At 26.4% G+C, this 20,217-nt stretch overlaps 3 protein-coding genes and 3 non-coding genes across 7 annotated transcripts; 2 read left to right on the forward strand and 4 right to left on the reverse strand.

The window, feature by feature from the left end:
- Positions 1-506: 506 nt before the first annotated feature.
- LOC122855272 (proline dehydrogenase 1, mitochondrial) lies at positions 507-7,306 on the reverse strand. Of its 2 annotated transcripts, XM_044156500.1 has the most exons (12): positions 6,210-6,805; positions 3,789-3,997; positions 3,528-3,709; positions 3,387-3,451; positions 3,134-3,318; positions 2,939-2,941; positions 2,536-2,710; positions 2,351-2,461; positions 2,088-2,219; positions 1,826-2,025; positions 1,651-1,739; positions 507-1,565 (listed from the first exon to the last, which is right to left on the reverse strand). In XM_044156500.1, the coding sequence occupies exons 1-12, from the start codon at positions 6,549-6,551 to the stop codon at positions 1,360-1,362; spliced, it is 1,899 nt and encodes a 632-aa protein (XP_044012435.1). In that variant the 5' UTR covers positions 6,552-6,805; the 3' UTR covers positions 507-1,359. The 2 variants fall into 2 exon arrangements, with proteins under 2 accessions (XP_044012435.1, XP_044012437.1); XM_044156502.1 differs by lacking the exon at positions 2,939-2,941 and having other exon boundaries at positions 6,210-7,306.
- Positions 6,838-9,020, forward strand: LOC122855274 (elongator complex protein 4). The gene is made up of 3 exons (XM_044156503.1): positions 6,838-7,730; positions 7,798-8,672; positions 8,743-9,020. The coding sequence occupies exons 1-3, from the start codon at positions 7,610-7,612 to the stop codon at positions 8,845-8,847; spliced, it is 1,101 nt and encodes a 366-aa protein (XP_044012438.1). The 5' UTR covers positions 6,838-7,609; the 3' UTR covers positions 8,848-9,020.
- A 54-nt stretch (positions 9,021-9,074) lies between these two features.
- Positions 9,075-11,242, forward strand: LOC122855275 (tetraspanin-11-like). The gene is made up of 6 exons (XM_044156504.1): positions 9,075-9,595; positions 9,654-9,872; positions 10,310-10,492; positions 10,557-10,769; positions 10,843-11,056; positions 11,130-11,242. The coding sequence occupies exons 1-6, from the start codon at positions 9,533-9,535 to the stop codon at positions 11,186-11,188; spliced, it is 951 nt and encodes a 316-aa protein (XP_044012439.1). The 5' UTR covers positions 9,075-9,532; the 3' UTR covers positions 11,189-11,242.
- A 5,672-nt stretch (positions 11,243-16,914) lies between these two features.
- Trnad-guc lies at positions 16,915-16,986 on the reverse strand. Its single transcript has one exon. It is a non-coding gene; the product is annotated as a tRNA-Asp (tRNA).
- Positions 16,987-17,202: 216 nt separating this feature from the next.
- On the reverse strand, positions 17,203-17,274 carry Trnad-guc. Its single transcript has one exon. It is a non-coding gene; the product is annotated as a tRNA-Asp (tRNA).
- A 920-nt stretch (positions 17,275-18,194) lies between these two features.
- Positions 18,195-18,266, reverse strand: Trnad-guc. Its single transcript has one exon. It is a non-coding gene; the product is annotated as a tRNA-Asp (tRNA).
- Positions 18,267-20,217: the final 1,951 nt, after the last annotated feature.

Below are 20,217 nucleotides of genomic sequence, written 5' to 3' on the forward strand. Positions count from 1 at the left end.
ATTTAATAATCGCATAGTTTTACAGTGAAAATAATATGATAATTGTTTGACTCTCGTGTTTTGACAATATCCAAAAATATTAAAACAATAGAAAAAAAACAAAAAAAACTAATTGATGAGTCAATAAGTTAAGTCGAAACTTTAAGATCAAAAAATTCGTTTGTTAATTTAACACATAAACTTAACAGCTGTATTTTTATTAATAAAAAATTAAATTTTCCATTTATTTTATTCACGAATTAATGTTGTAAAACATATTGGAATAATGTTTAAAAAAAAAGTTAAAAAATATATTAAAAAATATGTTTAAAAAATTATTAAAATAGATATTTTTTTAAACATATTTTTAATAATATTTTTTAAACACTATTCTAAATGCTTACACTATTTTTTTTATCCCAAAGAATACAAGTATTTTTTAGTTCTTTATTACTTTTAAATAATAATGAAGAAAAAAATAATGATTCTTTTGGTTTTGTAATTAGATCAGGTTAAATTAACAAACGATTTTTCTGGCTACAATTTAAGAACACTCGAATAAATCGCATATGTAAATTAATCATAAGCTCTATTCATTAGTCACTACAAACAATTTTTTTTTCTGTCTAATTTTATCATTCAATAATAAAAAATAAAACAAGATTACAATTCAAGTTACTCTCATCTATCATATTATCAATTTTTTTTTTTCGTTATACGATTTGTCATTATTCATTAACAAGAAAATTCAGATCCCACGTTTTATAAAAATATTTAACAAAATACAAAAAGAAAAAAAAAACAATTAATTCTGGATCTTAATCTTTGGTTCATTTTGAAAAAAATGAAAATTAAGAATAAGTATTTCAGCAAAAACAAAATTATTATCTCAAAAATAAATTTTACATTGGTGCATATTTTTTTTTTAAACAAATTTTATCTTTAGATGAAAATAAAAAAAAAAAAAAGTTTTATCAACTTGCAAATATTTCCATTTCAATGATATTCAATTGAAAAAAATTTTGTCTAATTATATTTAAGCAAATGTTATTCATCAGTTGATAAAAAATTGTATCAAACAATTTTTTATTCAACAAATTGAATAAAGGATAAATTAACAAATAAAAATAAGAGAAAAAAAAAATATGCACACACTTTGTTTGATTCTTTAATCTTTTCACTATTAAACTTTCATCGAAGGATCCTAATTTTTTTTTTTTTTAATAATTTACAATCACCTTTTTTTATTAAGTTTTGTTCATTGATTTATTTAATTTTTTTTTAATGATTTTCAATTATTCTTTTTCTCCTGTTCATTTTGACTTGTTTCTTTTTTTTTTTTTCTATTTATTTAAAAACACAAAATGAAAATTTAAGAGTTCACACAGGTGTGTAATTACCCTTTGGTTTGTAAAACCATTTACCAGTAAGAACTCGTCTTTTAATTTCAGAAAATAATAAACGTTTTTCTTTTTTAATTTTAGTAAGTACACCGCGATTTTCTTGTGCTCGTCGTGACAAGTAAGGTAGAACTTCTTTAACTGGTCCATAAGGAATATATTTGAATGCTGAATATCCTGATTGGCCTAAAAAAAAATAATTAACAAATAAAATTATTACTAAAAATAAATAAAAGTAAATAAAAAACGAGATCTAAAAGTTTTAATTTACCAAGTGGAAAAGTGAGATAATCACACATGCCAAATAGTTGACCAAAGCAAATGACTTTATCCTCTGGAGAAATTCCAATTTCTTTCATTCTAAAAAATAAAACAATTAATTGTGTTAAAAAATAATAAATAAACAAAATTAAAAATACTAAAAACAAATTAAAAAATTAACATACTTTTCAATAGCAAAACGAACAGTATCTTCATTGTGTGATGCAACCATGATACCAATTTTTTTGATATCTTCTCCTTTGTCTTTGTACTGCTTCATCCTTCCCAAACATTCCATGAGTGTTCTATGATAAGACTCAGTTGTTGCTTCATAAGTTGGATTTGTTGGATCAGTATAACCCATTGCAGCAGCTCTTGCTCTTTCCTAATTTATCCCGATTTTTTTTATTGATGTGTCTGATGACAAAATAATAATTAATACATTACCTGTTCAATGTAGGCTCCACGAACGATCTTAGCACCAAAGTAGAAATTCTGTCGCTCAGCTTGCTCCAAATCAGTCTTCACCTCGTAGTATGAATCCTTGAGATACGTCTGGTATGTATTAAATACAACAGCCTAGGACAAAATAGACTACGTTCATCAGCCACTTAGAGTACTTCTTCTCTTCAGACGATTTTTCATAATTCAATCCTCTGTAATAATTAATTCATGACAAATACAAAGTTTTATTAAAAAATTTTAATTACCTTCTCCGTATTATATTTTCTCATCATTTCAAGGGTTAATCTTGATATTGCTGGTTGAAAATATGTTTGTTCAGCATCAATCATTATTCGGACATTTAATCTTTCAGCAGCCTTTTTAAAAAATCATATTTAAAAAATCATTATTCATAATATTACAGTGCTTTTTTTTTGTTTAATTAACTTACATTTATAATACTGGTCAATCTTCTAATCATATTTCTAAACATTTCTTCTTCTTTTGGTGTTAATTGTGTCATCAATTTAACCATTTTACCAGTTTTAATATCAGGAACTTGGAATGTTTCACTTAATTCATAATTTTCATCAAGAATTCCACTCCAAGGAAACAAATGAATGACACTGTAATTTTTTAAAATAATTAATCATTAATTATCATTGCTTAATTATATATCATTATTATCATAACATCAATCAAATTTGTTATATATTTTTTTTTGTTTTTCTATTTTTAAATTAAACACCCGAGTTAATAAACTTTTATTTTTTTAATTCTTCAAAATCAGGAATAATAAACGCTTCTACATGCAGCTAGGGTTTGAACTCTTGATAATTTTTAATGAATCTTACTTTCTGGATAATCCAATAATCACCAACAGAAGATACCAAGAAAATTATTTAAAATAATTATTTTTATTAAATAGAATAAAGAAGTGAAAAAAAAGGCTTTATGATTGAAATGATTTGTAATATTTATATTGGTGTTGGTGAGTTTAAAAAAAAAAAATTAAATGATATATTTTAATAATATATTTTAATACATACCCTTCTTTGTCAGATTGTATTTTATCCAAAAATTTACGTACTGGAACAGCATCTTTAATTTGTGCATTTTCAAATCTTTTTCTAAAATCATCTGGTTTAGCATGATGAGCTAAAACAGCACCCTCACCACCAACAACATCAGACATGTATTGACGTGCTCTCATAATAACCTCAGACAATTGAAGCTGTAATTTAAATAATTATAAAAAAAATTAAACAACTATTTTTTTATAATAATAAATTAAATACTAACCAATAATTGTGGTCGTCCAAGTGCTGTCATTTTGATTGCAATGATTCCCATTCCTTGTGATGCAGCTAAAATAATTAATTTATCATAATTAATATACAATGGATAAATAATAAATTTGATAAATTGTTTTTCGTTTTATACCTGATACTGATTCAAGACATTTTATAAAAATATCCATGTTGCGTTCACAAGATGCTTCATTTAAATAAAAGTATGTTCTTGCTGATGATACCTTGTATCTTCTATCAGCAAATGATTTATCAACGTGATACTTTTTCAGAGTACCCTCTTTAGTTTCATCACCTGCTTCTGACACTGAAGCTCTGTAATTAAATTATTTATTTTTCATCATTAAGTTTACTATTAAAATTTAATTGTTTATCTTTTTCTTTAAATACATACTTTACTTCACGTCGTTCAGCTTCTTCTTGTGATAGGTCTTCTTCGACAGAGTAATCAAGTATTGGTTTGACACCAAATTGTTGAAGTCTTTTAAGTGTTGGCATGATTTTTACTTCATCTTCACCAGCAACAAAATGACCATAAAATGTACCTTTCATTAACCATGTAAAGAGCCTTGCACCAAGAATTGACTCAGCAGCTTTCATAAACTAAAAAAATCAACAAATAAATTTTTATTTAATATTTATAAATATATAAATAAATTGATAAGTTTATCAGGTATTTTAAAATTTTGGCAATCATCCATATACAATTTTTTTTTAGACTATAAATTTTATTCAAAGACATAATTAAATGTTTCTTTTACTTTTGTTTTTTTTTTTTCGATTGATTTAATTATTTTCTGATGATCAAACTATTTATCATTCTAAAAATATAAACCTAGTATATTTTTCATTTTTAAATTTTTTGTATTATAGGTCATTATTGTTGTTGGACTTTGACCCAGACTAGTTGCTATTTTTATTTAAAAACATGTAATCAGAGACCTGCAAATCATTTGCAGGAAATAACATTGAAATATTTTTCGAAAAATAATATATTATTTGATATTATTGATAGCTCAAAATCACTGATGTAATTACATCAAGTAATTAATACAAATAAAACCTTGAATTGTTTTTTTTTAGATAGAATAAAGTACTTGTTTATGATACTGATTAGAAAAGAGAAAAAAAAAATTCATTTAATTTATATTTTATAAGATTGAATTGCTTTTCAATCATCAATATATAAACTTGGAGAATGAATGTAAATAAAACATGAAACCCTGTTGATTGAAATGAAATCCTTTGGTTGATCAAAGTGATTGCAAGCCTGTATAATTGTCTAACGAATTTAAATGATAAATAAAATTTAATTAAAAATGTTAATTTTTATTCAAATAAATTACTTGATATTTCCATAATTATCATCAGACTAATTTGAATCCTCGACAATTTAGTATAAAATTATAATTAAATTAATTTTTAATTTAAATATCAAGTATATTTTTTTTTTTATTTGACATAATCTTGTCTCAACATTATCTATTCTAGCAAAAAAAAAAAAAAGATTAACAAGATTTTCTTTTCATTCATAAATTTACAAATAATATAGCGTAGAATATTATATAAGAGTTATCAGCATTATCATTGTTACTTTATTCAGTACAAGCAAAAGAAAAAAAAAAGAAAAAAAAAATATATAGATGACCTTGAATTATCTACTTACTTATCAGTCATGTTAAATAACTTGAAATAAAAAATGTAAATAAATTTTGTTGACATTTTTAAGCAATATATATCCGGGATTATTTGTATTATTATTTTTTTTTTGTCTCATTTATTACGCAAATTGGAAAATTAATTATTTTTCACGTGTTAGACATTGCATAAATACAAGTGTTAATTTTATAGTCAGCCAAGTTATTCAAACACAACAACAGCTATATTGCAAGAAAAAAAAGAAAAAAAATATATTTGATAAATGTCGCATGCTTGTTTAATAATGAATAATTGAAACGGTAAAATAATAAATATATATAAATTTGAGACGTAAAATGTTGGCCTTGGAATTCAGTGTGAGAAAAAATTTGGTTGTTTTTCGATAGCAAGTGTTTTTCATGCCAATTTATTTTAAACAATTTAGAATTATTTAAATATTTATACTCTAATTTTTCATGGTCACAAAAATATATACTAAATATTTAATTCAATTTTCTTTCAAGTGAATCTATAAGTAAGTAATATGGCTTGATAAAATCGATAGTAAATTTATTTATAAACTTAAATATTGTCAAGCAAATATGACAAGAATTTCTAAAATTTCCATGACGTTAAAACCAGTTAGTTTTGATAGAAAAAAAAAACAAAATTATCCAACAATATTTATAAATAAATTATCTACAATTTTTTAAAAAAATAGATATGATTTTTTAAATATTTAGTGAAACGATTTGTACTTGGAATAAAAATCTAAAAATATACATAACACGAATCCAGTGAGTAAAAAATAATTTTATAAAATAAATGAAGCGGAAACGGATATATTACTCAGATTAAAAAAAAGTAAAAAAAAAAAAAAAGTACTGATAAGATGGAATTTTCCTTGTTAATAATGATAAGAAAATTTGTAGAAAAAAAGAAAAAGATGATAAACATGTGACTAGTAAAATTGATTTTAAAAAAAATAAAAAAGTGGACGCCTCTGGGTCCACATCAAGTTTGCCAACTGATACACGTTCAGGATATTATAATGCCAAAACAACGTGCTGTTTAAATACACAGCCATCTGTGGCTAACCAATAAATACCTGAATAATGAAAAAAAAAAAATGAAATGAGACATGAAAAAATGAGTAAATTGTTAATAAAAAATATACCTTCATATTATTTTCAACGACAAAATCAATTGAACATATTTGGTAAACAAGATAGGCTCTAATAAGTTCCATGGTTTTTTTGCTTTTAAATGAAGCTATCGGATCATCAAATTTGAGGTCCAATGAATCGATCTGCCTGGATGCCGGCTTGATGCCACAAACACCAGGTTGCGATGATGTTGATGATGCATCCTTGGAATATTTACGTTCCGTAATTTGTAATAGCTGTGATGATGTTTTGATACCGACATTATTTATTTTACTTGATAAATCTGTTAATCCAAAACACTTAACTATATTTTTTCTTGAAGAAACACGCGGTATTGTTCTCAAAAACGCCATTACTTTATCGCAATAAATACCAAGAATCTCCCTCTTTTTTTAAACTTTAAACTTATTATTTTTTTAAATAAAATAATATAACAATATTTAACACAAATTAATTGTTTATATTAATAACGAGACAAATTTTTTTTTATTAATTAATTATTATAATATATGACCGAACAAAAAATTAACAAAAAATGCGTGATGCCTGTGGCCACATGCGCACCGAGTCCGGGACCCCAACAAAATGAGTGTCTCGTTCGACTTGGAAAATGAAAGAGGAACTTGGACGACGGGTTGATTTTTTTTTTTTTTTTTTTTTTTTTTAACCGCGGGGGGATAAGAAGGCACGACAACTCAAAGACAACATATGCGAAAAAAAAAAAAAATTGTTATTGTTATTAGAAATTATTTCGAAACAAAAAAAATCGAAATTTATAATTTTTTTTTTTAATTATTAATATTTTTAGTGTTAGGTAATTTTTAATAATAATAATAATAACTATTTTTTGTTATATTTATATTGTTGAATATTTTTTAAATTAAAAATTATTATTTATTGTAATTATTGATAATTATTGACGAAATTCACTTGTTGGTGACTCACACACACCTGGAATTTCGATTTTAATTTTTTTTTTATTGGTTGAAAATAATAATGTAGATAAGCCTTAATTATTATTGGTTAATTATAATTAAATTAACAATATTTTTACATTAATAAATAATTGTATTAATAATGTTTTTTGCATGTTAAAATAATGTTTTATAATTGTTTAAATATAAAATTGATTTAAATAGTAAATTGAGAAAAAAAAAAATTTTATTTCTACACAGAAAAAAAAAAAAAATGATTGTTGATGAAGTAGAATTTTGTAATGTCAATTGTTGACAAGGTAAATTTATTTATTATCGATTGTGTTAATTGAGGTTAGGTTATGTTTTGCACGTTTATTTTGTTGATAATTGTTGAGTTTGTTGACAATTGTTACACGTGACATACTGACATTTATAATGCTCCAAGGTATTTTTTAAAAATACATAATTGACAAATTAAAAAATAAATAAACAATATGGCTAGTAGTAATAATCAGCTGAGGGGAAAAGTACCACCAATTCCAGGAACAAAACCATCAATTAAAAATGCTCAATTGCTTGTATCAACAGGCATTCCATCACTGGACAATATTATTGGTAAATAATATAATTAAAAATTTATTTTTAAATCTCAAGTCAATTAAATATTAAATAATTATTTTAGGAGGTGGTTTACCAATTGGATCATTGTTATTAATTGAAGAAGACACTTACAATAATTATGCAAGTGTTATGTTTAAATATTTTTTGGCTGAAGGAGCTGTGTCAACACATGCATTATTTGTTGCATCACAAGACACAAAACCACAACAATTAATAACAAAGCTACCAGCTGTTGTAAATGATACATCAACAACACCAGTTCAAAGCTCAAATCGTTCAGATGAAAAAATGCAAATTGCTTGGCGTTATCACAACATGAAAATAACTGATTCATCAATTAAAAGTGGACAAACATTTGGTCATTTTTATGATTTAACTAAAGACATGGATACTGATATGATTGATAATACTGATGTAACTTATTGGGATGGTGATGACTTGTCATTTAATACAACTGGTTTTAAAAATAATTGCTATGTTGATTTGTTAAAAAAAATACAATTGAAACTTAAACAAGGAGGTTTTTGTGTTACTGATGATATTAAAAAAAGAAACATTTTAAGAATTGGAATTCAATCATTGGGATCAAGACTTTGGCTATGTGATACAGAGGAAGATACTCAAAATGATCTTCTTAAATTTTTATATTGTTTTAGATCATTATTAAGAAGTTCATATGCAGTTGCTGCAATAACAGTACCAGTTAAAAATTTTGATAATATTGGTGGTGTTATTGGTAGAATGGAACATTTATCTGATACAGCAATTTCATTAGAATCATTTATTGGATCACCAAAAGAAGCTAATCCAATATTTAGAGATTATCATGGTTTACTTCATGTTAAAAAATTATCAGCAATAAATACACTTGCTGCTCATTGTCCAGAATCAATTGATCTTGCATTTAAAATGAGAAGAAAAAAATTTGTCATTGAGGTAATTTAAAGCACTTAAATATATTTATAATAATTTATAATTAATAAAATATATAAAAATTATATTTCAGGTACTTCATTTACCACCAGAACTTGGTGATGCTCATCGTGAACAGGATGATAGTTCATCAGTTGGCTGTGGTAGTGGTGGTGGTACAAGTAAACTTGATTTTTAAATGTAAAAAATATAAAATCAATATATTTTAATTGTTAATATAAGCTGGTAAACTATACAGAGTATTTAATTTTAATTCTTAATATAGGCTTGGCCTTATTAAGCTTTGTCCAAATGACCCATCGTTAATTTAATGCGTATTACAGGAGATAAGCTCTATGAACACCTACAATAATATATAAATTCTTTATATGTTCATGTTATTTTTCCTTTTTTTTATTTATTTTTATTTATATAATCATTTTTTACTATCGAAATTTATTTTACTATCAAATAACTGTAAGGTAAAGCCACAGAGACATTTGAAAAAGTCAAATTTTGCTGTTGCAATATGTGAAATTACTGGTCCATGAAGACAATTAAAAAAAAGGAAAAATGTGTTCATAATTTTGAATAATATATAATTCCTATTTTGACCCCTTCCTATATCCATACTTCCTTCCGTTTTTGTTTATTCGAATACGACTCGCATGAAAACACTCAACAACGTGTGTTTGAAAATTTTTTTAACCAGAGCATACCTGCAGGGGAGCATACTCACCAGTTGTATGCTAGACTTCCAAGTGTTATCATTCATACAAGAGCTTGTAAAAAAAGTGTTGTTTATTATTTATTTTTAAGCTAACAATATGTGAAGTTAAATTGTTTTTCTGTTTACTTTAAAATTACATATTTTTTTTCTCCAAATGGAAGAAGAAAAAATGACTGGTTCAAAAGCACTTGTGTGCTGTTCAAATATGATTTTTTTGGTAATATAATTGAGTCTATATTTAAAAAAACAAAGAGATATAATTTAAATTATTTTAGATGTCTGGATTTGCTTTGATGTCATTGGGAATTCTTTTGATGATTGATAATGAAAGAGTATTAATGTCAAGATTACTTGGATCAAGTGATGAACATCCAAATCAACCATTATTTTATTATTTATCATTTGGAATTGTTGGAGTTGGATTTTTAATATCCATCACAGGTCTACTTGGTTGTTGGGCTTCATGTTTATTCAATTGCTGCATAACTGTTACAGTAAGTTGTTTAGATTATCGTTTATCTCATTATTCAATCGTTAAATAAAATCTAATTACAACAAACTCGTTGTGCATTGAATGCATTTTTTTTTATATATATTCAGAATTAAATAGGTTGATTGTAAAGATTCAAATATTTATTTTTGTGTTGTTGTCACGCGCTGACGAACGGAAATGTTATGTGGTTAACGCCCAGACATGCGGATAAAAAAAGAGGGACTTTCTGAATAGTTTTATCAAAATAGTTTAATTATTCCTACATCGCTTGTTGATTTTTACATTTTCACTCTACCATGAACACATTTTATCATGTGTTACAATGTCTTTCAGCTTTGTGTTAAAATCAATTGATGAAAAAAAAATTAAAAATCAAGATAATGCTTGTTGTTTTAAATTAAAAAAAATAAATTAATTATAAATTTATTTTTTTTGCAGTATGTCAGTTCATTGGTGTTACTTTTAATTGGTGAATTTTCAATTTGTGTATTGACGGTATTTTGGCCTCAATTATTGGGTGTTGATGTTCGACCAAGCCGATTGATACGTACCCTACAAAGAAATTATGCCGTACCTGGACGTGAACAATTCACAGCTGCTTTGGATCTTGCTCAAACAACAGTAGGAAAATAAAAGCTTAATTTTTCCCCTTTAGTTTTATAATTATTATATTTTTTTTTTATAGTTTTCCTGTTGTGGAATTAACGGAAGTTACAATTATGGTATCTCTTGGTGGCGATTGCAGGAAGTCAGTAGAAGGGAATTAATTGTACCACTTACATGTTGTACACTTAACAATACAGGTGCAATTGATGCATTTCTAAATCCAGAACCAAAAAATTTGACTTTATGTCAAACACGTAATCCAGAAGAGAATCAACGAGCTCGTCATTCAATGGTTGGTATTTTAAACTAAATATAATATTGTTGAATTAATTTTGAAATTGTTTTTTTTATCTGTGTTTCATTAGGGTTGTTTGGATATGATTGAAAAATGGACCCAAGATCAAGCTTTATTATTTTTAGGAATATTACTTGTACTGATGCTAATTGAAATAAGTGCTCTTCTTAGTACAGTACTTGCATGTACAAAAACAAGTTCTAAAAAAAAAACAAAACAATCTAATTTTACGTCAACACAAACATTGACTCGCTCTCCTTTTTCTGAGATTGATCATGATTATGGTAAATTTATTTTATACAAGTAAAATTACTATCAAAAAAAAATATAATGAATTATTTTAAAAATATTTTTTAGGTTTAGGAATTGAAAATAGAATGCATATGACAGGATCAACATTTGGTGGTAAATCCTGAAGGTGGCTTGAGGGCAGCGAGGAACAAAATGAAATATCTCCTGATAGTAAAAATCAATCAAGTCAAACTGTTAATAATTTATCAAATAAAAGTATAATTGAAGAATGGAAAAAAACAAAAAATGATGCATCAACAAATCAATTGAATAATGATAATTATTTTGAAGAAAGAGCAATTGATGTGTCATTTGATAGACCATCAAGTTCAAGTCCATTAACTGGACAAAAATCTAAATGTCAAAGACACTCAAAACGTTCAAAAAAATCTGATAAACAATGTGATAAAAAAAAACAATCAAAAGGAACAATTAGAAGTATTCCAATTAAAAATTATCGTGCATCACTTTTACAAAATATTGAAACACTTAATCGACCAGTTGTACCACAAATGCAATTTGAATCATTTGTATCTGAACCTGAACGACCAATTAGAAGTTATAGCAATCGTAAAGGATGTTTAACAGTTTCATCATATCAAAATAATGATAATTATAATGAAAATAATAAAAAAGAACAATCAAAAAATAAAAAACAAACAAAAGAATTATCAAAAAAATATTCTGAATTTATACCAAAGTTTAGATTTATAGAAGATTCATTTGATAATTCACAAGAACAAATGAATAATTTTCAAAAAAATAATAAAAATTCAGAACTTGAACGTAGTAATGTATTACAAAAAATATCAGTTTATGAGAGTAATGCACGAACAAGTGGTAGATCAAGTGAGCTTGTAAGATTATCAAATTCTGATAGAAAAAATAGACAACTTGGTGTACCACTTGTTGGAATGCATAACGCATGTGGTTTACCAGTAATTGGTTATTCATGGCCAGATCAAAATATAACAAGACTTTGTTTAACTGGAGAATTTGCTGGAAGATTAGAAACTTCACAAAGAACATATGAAAAACAAAGAAAAAAAATTAAAAAACGAAGAGCACCACAGCCTGGTGATGATGACAATAGACGAACAATTAATTCAGCTGATACAAGTGGTAGAAATAAAATTTTAAAAAGGCCTTCATTTAAAAATAGCAGAATAAATTCTCTGCCTTTTAAACAAAGATCTTACAGAAGAATTGAGTCAGGAAAAGATGACAGAATAATTGGATCATTGAGAAGAAGATCATTTGTAAGAAGAAGTATAAAAAGAGCAACTCTTTATGCAAAAGATGATGGTAGTGAGGCTGTTGATGTTCTTACAACTCTTTGTTTAAATCCCATGGCTCGTAATAAAGGAGCTATCAATATGATTTGGTGATAATTTCATTAAAAAAAAACAAAAATTATACAAGTACTTACTGCCCTCAAATTAAAGTACAATAATTATAGATTGTAAATTATAAAAAATTAATTATTTATGAATATATAAATAAAATTTAATAAACATTTTTTTTTTAGTACAAATTTATTGAGTTTAATTTGTCGATAAAGTAAAATTCAAATGTCGATATGTGCGCTAGGAAGTGCTGCTAAATCGTAATAGAAATACACGGAAATATTTCGAAACTTTTTACTATTAAAAATAAATGTTTTACAATTTTCAATAGATTCTTTATCCCTCTTAAATATCCACTTGTTAATTCAATCCTTTGATGCACTTTTTTTTCTATTAAATTCTAAAAGGGTTTATCTGATTGAATTAATTCTTTTTTTAAATTTAAAAAGGGCTTTTTATTATTGAAGTTTTTATGCATCGAAAAATTTAATGAAAATAAATACAAACTTTTTTTTAAATTTATTTTCAAATAACATAAAAAAAAAGTCAATATAGAAAATAAGATAAATAATTTATTTTATTTGTATTTCGGTTTTAATTCTCACATCTTGATCTATAAACTATTTTTTTTTTTCCTTTAGTTTAACCGCTTTTATTGCACCAAAATTATACTTAATATTTACGATGATTGCACATGGATAAGATATTTAAACCCGAGCCATTGATCTTATCGAAATTAAACCACAATAATATTAACGTCTTGCGATATGTTTTTTTGATTTAAATTTCTATCATTTTTTTTCTAAAATTTATCAGTTCAAATAGCACCGAATGTTTGTCTGATAATCCACAAACAAACGTCGAAATAACATCTAAAAACTAACGAATCATTCTCGCAAGTTTTTTTTTTTTATCTTGCAAGATAGGAAAAAAAAATATTGTTTAATATATTTCAGGTATACAAAAAAAATAACCATTATGTAATTTTTTTTTTCTATTTAAAAGTGCAATGTATAAACTATAAATAGAAAAAAAAAAAATAAATTTATTTTGCATAATAAAATAATGTGAATAGTTGAGAGAATCAAAGATTTTGTGGATGACCACCCGTTACGGATTTATATCAAGAATAAAAAAAAAAAAAAAATTCAAAAGAGTTTGTCTATGTCATTTGGAATAGAACGCAATAATTCTTTGAGAGTCAAATGTATATGGTCAGCAAAACAAAAATCCTGATGGTCTAACAGTGGGCAAGCGTGTTACAAAAAATAAAAAAAAAACATATCGCCATGCTGGCTGAAAGGGCTGTGGATATTTATTGCTTGCAGCTGATCTATCTAAAGTTATTCAGTATCTATTTCTCTCTTCTATTTAAAAGTGAAACTCCTATTAGGTTTTACAACAATGATTCGTATCTGTCCTATACCTAAATGAATATACTAACCCCATGTTTTCACTTTAAAATTTCTAGAATTTTATTTTTTTATAAACCTTTTTTTTTTTTTTTCCTCCCTTTTTTTTCTTTAAACATTTTTTTTATTTTTTCAATCTTTTATAAACCAAATGTTTTTAAATTTATATGAGCAGTTTAACACACCAACCCTTTTTGAAAAATAAATATATATATTTTTATTTAACGCTTGAGATATATTTGTATTTTTTATTGTGATGTGTATTAAAGTCCACAGGATTTCTTATAACGCTTGAACACCTATTTTATAACATGAAAATTCAAAATTGAAAAAAATAAAAATAAATATATATAAATTTTGTTTTATATATAGCAAATTACCTTTCATACTGAGACGACTCTTTTGAGATGAAAATAAAAATTCTTTGATGGCAAGATGGCTTGGAAATATATATTTTTTCAATCACTATGTAATCGCATTTGAGGTGAAGAAAAAAAAAAATGCCTGTCGAAACAAACCCTTTCATGTTTGTCGTTGAATTACGAGAGAAAGTGAAAAAAAAGAAGGGAGAGACAGGGTAGTTGAATTGAAGCAAACAGGGGATTTTCAAGTATATAGAGAGTGTATGTATGAAAAGAGTTCGCGGATTGTAAAATATGCGGTTGAAAAATTTACTTTGATGAGACAAATACACCCGCACGTATATTCGAAGGTGGTAGAACGTGAAACACGATCAGGATTTTATCCCGCTGTGACTGATCTTGGTGGGTAAGTCGGGATATATACTTGCTACAATTTGTCTGGACGATATATACATTTATTTATTTATTTTTATGACAAGGATATCCTTATTTATCGATATAAAAATATAGCAATTGTCAAGAAGCATTATAATTTTTTTTATTTACTTTTGAATTATACTTTTTTATATATAGCTATATGACAAAGACAATTTTCTTTTGGATTTATTCATCTTGCTGGGGTTGAATTGATCAATCAAAAATATATAAAAAATACTTGTACTTTTATGTATTTTTTATTTTTTTTTTTTAACTATGAAAATAATAAAAATAAACTGGAAAAAATAATAATTTTTGTCGTAATATAAATGATTATTATTCAAAGAATTTAATAGTTTTTAAAGATGATTTTTTAATACAAATATTATGAGCTATCTGACTAAAAAAAAAAAACGACATTTTTTTTTTCTTTTTAAGGACTATCTTGATGACTTTATATAAACCAATAAAAAAAAAATTCTATGTTTGATTATTTTGAAAGCTTGCTTTGATAATATTTTCCAATATACTTGACAATAAAATTTTTCGAGTAGAAAAAAATTTCTCAGCGCAATTTACTTCTAACATAAAATTGGAGGTGTTTTTTTATAAATTTTTTGTGATGGCTCTCACGGGATAAAAAATATAAAAAAAGAAACGTAACAATACATAATATAAATAAATTTTTTTGAGTATAAAAAAGAGTATAGCTGGACGTTTGAATTCAATATGTCGAATTAAAAGAACGGACGATCAGGGTCCACTGTTCAAAGAAGTCCAAAAAAAAAAGATCACGAAAAAGGTATACCAGGGGTATCTGTTATAAACGTATATATATAAACTGATGGTCAATGGACAACACGTTTTTTTCCACCCTAAAATTCTAGAAAGTCGTTTCCGCGACGCCTAGAGATATAGAAGCCGCCTGTTAGATCAGTGTCTATAGCATGAAAAAGACACTCTTAACATTGTAACACTGATTTATCGTTAAACGCTTAGCTAACATGCGACAAAATCAATCAATGAATTTAATAGAATTAAGAAATTTACTACAACCCCTTATTTGACCAACGGAAAATCAGATTCTTTATATTGATATTTATCCTTTTACAAATAGCCAAATGTATTTTTTTTAAATTTATATCTGTGTGAGTTAAATATTGCGTATAGATTCATTTTACCACAGAACTATTCAGTCAGGCCATTGTCCACTTGTGGTGTCCAGAACCATGGGAAATACTCCAGTTTCTTGAAAACTGAAACCCCACATTTTTATACTCTTTTGAATATTTTTTTTATATATTTATTTCTTTTATTTAAAAAATAAAAGACTTTTTTTTTTACCTATTTTCAAATAATTTTACCGTTTATTTTTTTTAGTTGAATCTTTTTTTTTTTGAAAGTTTTTTGAGGAAAATGTTAAATGAATTGAAGAGGTTTTGAAGATTGTTGTTGTTTTTTTTTTTTTTTTATTCATTAGATTTTTTTTTTCTTTTCTTTTTGAGATACTGGGTTGCAGGTCAATTTGATAAACATATACGTATCGAGTTGGTCTTTGGGCCAAACATCTGGCCGAAACTATCGACAGACTGATGGAAACCCGCACACGTTTTGGCTCCTGTACCCACTTGCGCAACTGTCGTTATTTATTTTCTTCTAGCTCAGTCACTCTCATTTTTAGTTGTATATTCTCCTGCTGTTTTTTGATACTCAACTCCACTCGAAACAACATTTATTATCATAAATCCTCGTCGCTCGTAATTAACAAGCTTTTTTTTTTTTATTTTTTTTCTCAACAAAAAAAAGCAAATAACATTCATTCAATATTATTCTTATTTTTTTAACTATTTTTTTTTTGTCACATGGGTATGGTATTTAACGTGTAGATTTTTTTTTATCATTTCACGACTTGACGGAAATAAAAGATTCATCATTTTTATGAATGTAGGATTTATTGAGTTACAGTAATTAAATCAGTATGGTTAATGTAAGTGACGAATATTTATGATTTATATACTTCTATTGTACCTTTTTTTTAAATTTAATTTAATTATTTTACGTAAAATTCAGTGAGTATAATTGAAGTTAACAATTGTATTTTGATAAACAAGATATGATCATTCAACTTCAAAATGATAACAAAAATGTGATTTGTGGTATTGAACATGTACTTGATCAATGATTTTTTAAATGTAACTATTTATTAACCGCATGGCATAACTTCATAATAAAAAAAAAAAAAAGAAAATTATATAAAAATAAATTCAAAGCGCAAACAAAACTTAAAGTTTGATAATTAAGAGCAAAAAATAAACTCTCCGGCCGGGACTTGAACCCGGGTCTCCCGCGTGACAGGCGGGGATACTCACCCCTATACTACCGAAGATATGATCTATGGTCGACTATTGCTTAATAAGAAACCTAGGCTACTTGTAAGTCCCAAAATAAAAAGATTTTTTTGAGTCCAAACGAGTACTATGCTTTTTAATAAAAAAAATATGTATTCATGCGATTTGCTCTTTTTTAATAAAATGAATAATAGAAAAAAAAATAGCAAAGATTTATAAATCTATAATCAAGTTACAAGATAGCAAAAAATAAACTCTCCGGCCGGGACTTGAACCCGGGTCTCCCGCGTGACAGGCGGGGATACTCACCCCTATACTACCGAAGATATGATTTAGTAGCGATTATTACATTATAAGAAACCCAATTTTAAGGCTCTGTACTACCTCTGTCCATTAATCATGAAAGACATATCCGATTTTTTAGTACAATCAAAAAACTTAGTTTAACTGTTTTTATAGAGAGTGTCGATGAAGAGGAATAATACTAACCTAGATGATTACTACTTGGCAGCACTAATACTAGATGATTGGTTAGACAGAGAGAATCATGATGAGTTGTCTATATCTGATGATTCCCCCCACGAAAAAATATATATCCTGGATATATGCCAATCGAATATATATCCTGGATAAATATTTTTTTTGTGGGAGAAATCATCCAACTCTAAAGAAACAGACTTAACAAACAGGCAATCAGTTAACGAATTAAGAATTGAATTGAGAGCGCCAATAAACGTATAAGAATGGAAAATTGACTATGTACGTTATGAAATAGAAAATCTATCAACAGCCCAGGTCAACACATTGCTAACAAAAAGAATTGATCTGAATGAAGAAAACAAAACTCGGTTCATCATGAGAAACAACAAAACCAAGGTGACACTGTTTTTACTTGTTATCTGTGATTTTTTGATAATTTGATTCCTGACCCTGATGAAAATATTTTTCCAACTTTTTCCACATCTTTCCGACTCTTCTCCATTACTTCTCCAACTTTTTATCTGCCATCTCTCCAACCTGAAATTTACTCCGTCATTTTTTCACCACGAAAAAAGTGGTAAAAAGACGGAGAAATATTTTCACCAGGAGACACCGGTGCAAGGAGAAAAAATTCAGCCTGGGTTTTCAGGAGGCTTGTGTCTTTTTAGTAACAGAATTTTAAATTCATAATTGAGTGAATTATAATATAAAAACATTAAGAAAACTCCGAGTAAATAATTAAGCAATATAAATAGCAAAAAATAATCTCTCCGGCCGGGACTTGAACCCGGGTCTCCCGCGTGACAGGCGGGGATACTCACCCCTATACTACCGAAGATATAGTATCGAAGAACTTTTTGCATTATATGAAGCTCAAGATAAAAAATTTCCAACACTTATTAAATTGTTCAGTATAAATAGTCGATTATAATCATTAATTCTTCAAATGAAAAATCAATTATAAATAAAATAATTAAAAAACTATTTGCATAATCATAACAGTAAAATTTCTGTCACCGTATTTTCCGTAAATTTCTCCGTATCGGTGCCAATAACGATTCAGTACAAAAATACCAAGTGGAAAAAATTTAACGGTGGATGGATTTATAAAAGAAATCATTTGAAAGTTGAGGGAAAAATAAGAATAAAGATTTGACTGGGTAAAGGGGGTTTGGTAGTTGCTTGAAGGGATCATTGGACAAGCCTATTTTTGCAAAAAGCCATGTATCATTTAATACTGATATTTATAATGTATATTTTATTATATTAGCTGATAAAAGAAATGATGGACATTGGAGATGACGGGGTACATCAGTTCTAATGGCGTGTCACCCGATGTTATAATGGACTGTCACAAAGCTTTATGTATATTTTTTCTTATGTATATCTTTAATAAGTAGAAAAAAATAAACATGGTTTTAGTCACAGACCAAGTCACTATATATACAATACTCAAATTTCTCGATCCACGTGGACCCCCAATAGATTTTAACTGATTCGAAAATATATATTCAAATATTTTCATTGATTTTTATTTTTTACTTGGTTATATATTTCGATATATATATTTTATTCTCCAGTGTCACACATTTTTTTATTTTTTTTTTTTTTATTCAACCGACACAGCATGAAATTTTCCAACAATTCATAAGGTCTGCATCCGGTCTTATGCAACTCAGTGTCTTACGTAAATCCAGATTTTTCATCGGGTTCATCAGACATATGTAGTACATATTTTTTTACAAAAAAGAAAGAAAGAAAGTATATATAAAAAGAAAATTTATGCTCTAGTATGGCTTATATTACACTGTGAATATGAGACTTGGAAAGTGTATGGTGAATGGATATATATAGATCGTAAATGTAGAGATCAAGTGGATGCTTCTTTTCTTTAACAGCATTATGTTTATCATCATAATCATCAACCTTAAAATATATCTGTATGTGTCGCAAATTCTTACTCTAATCTCAGTATAATTGTCATCCATAAAAAAATATAAAAATAAAAATTTTAACAATAGAAATTCTACAAATGGATAAAAAGCAAAAGCCACCTGAGACATATACCCATTAACCTGCCAACTTCTTTTCATCTGTTTTTTTATATTTTCTTATATATATTCTCCTTTTTTTTTATTATTATTTTTGTCATCTTTTTATTTATTCGCTCTTCTTGATTTTCTCTATTCTCTCGTTGATTTTTTTATTCTCTTTTTTTTTTATGTCGAAAGGTATTCATTCTTGGTCTATAGTTTGCCACTTTGCTGATCGGGGAGGACGATTAATCTTCGATTATAACCAACAACGACAAAGGTATATATATGGGGGTGTACTCGTTAGATTTTTATGACCCGTATTGGAATTCCATGATGGGGGTTGACTTTATATTCATCGTTTTTATTTTTTTTTTTTTATTCATTTTATTTTTTATATAAAAATCAATCCTGCAGTTATTTGATAGCAAATAATACTCTGAATAAATCGATAGTATAAATAATATTTTAAAAAAATATTGATTTTTTTTTTTTAAATCAAAATTTACCCTTCAATCATTATAAAAACCCTAAAAAAAAAAAAAAAAATTATTTAATATTTTTATATCTATTATTTGAAAAAAAATTTGAATTGTGCAAGGCCAAGGTTACGATCCAGGTATATATCGAATAAAGTTGACATCATTTGTATCGAAAATAAAAAAAAAATAAAAAAATAAAATGTATGAGGTATGTGTATTGATGTAAGAAACTTGGGAGGGTTGTGTCATTGTGCTCATCCACCCCCGTTGGACC

This window comes from Aphidius gifuensis, linkage group LG4 (assembly GCF_014905175.1).
Source record: "Aphidius gifuensis isolate YNYX2018 linkage group LG4, ASM1490517v1, whole genome shotgun sequence".
NCBI classification, from domain to species: domain Eukaryota; kingdom Metazoa; phylum Arthropoda; class Insecta; order Hymenoptera; family Braconidae; genus Aphidius; species Aphidius gifuensis.

Excerpts from the sequence above, each read along its gene's own strand:
- LOC122855272 (XM_044156500.1), bottom strand. The coding sequence starts at position 6,551 with ATGGCGTTTTTGAGAACAATACCGCGTGTTTCTTCAAGAAAAAATATA. Across the intron at positions 3,452-3,527 it reads ATGTCTTGAATCAGTATCAG|CTGCATCACAAGGAATGGGA; the intron begins GTATAAAACGAA and ends TAATTATTTTAG. Across the intron at positions 3,319-3,386 it reads TTGGACGACCACAATTATTG|CTTCAATTGTCTGAGGTTAT; the intron begins GTTAGTATTTAA and ends TTTAAATTACAG.
- LOC122855275 (XM_044156504.1), top strand. The coding sequence starts at position 9,533 with ATGGAAGAAGAAAAAATGACTGGTTCAAAAGCACTTGTGTGCTGTTCA. Across the intron at positions 10,493-10,556 it reads TGGATCTTGCTCAAACAACA|TTTTCCTGTTGTGGAATTAA; the intron begins GTAGGAAAATAA and ends TTTTTTTTATAG. Across the intron at positions 10,770-10,842 it reads AACGAGCTCGTCATTCAATG|GGTTGTTTGGATATGATTGA; the intron begins GTTGGTATTTTA and ends GTGTTTCATTAG.
- LOC122855274 (XM_044156503.1), top strand. The coding sequence starts at position 7,610 with ATGGCTAGTAGTAATAATCAGCTGAGGGGAAAAGTACCACCAATTCCA. Across the intron at positions 7,731-7,797 it reads ATCACTGGACAATATTATTG|GAGGTGGTTTACCAATTGGA; the intron begins GTAAATAATATA and ends TAATTATTTTAG. Across the intron at positions 8,673-8,742 it reads GAAAAAAATTTGTCATTGAG|GTACTTCATTTACCACCAGA; the intron begins GTAATTTAAAGC and ends ATTATATTTCAG.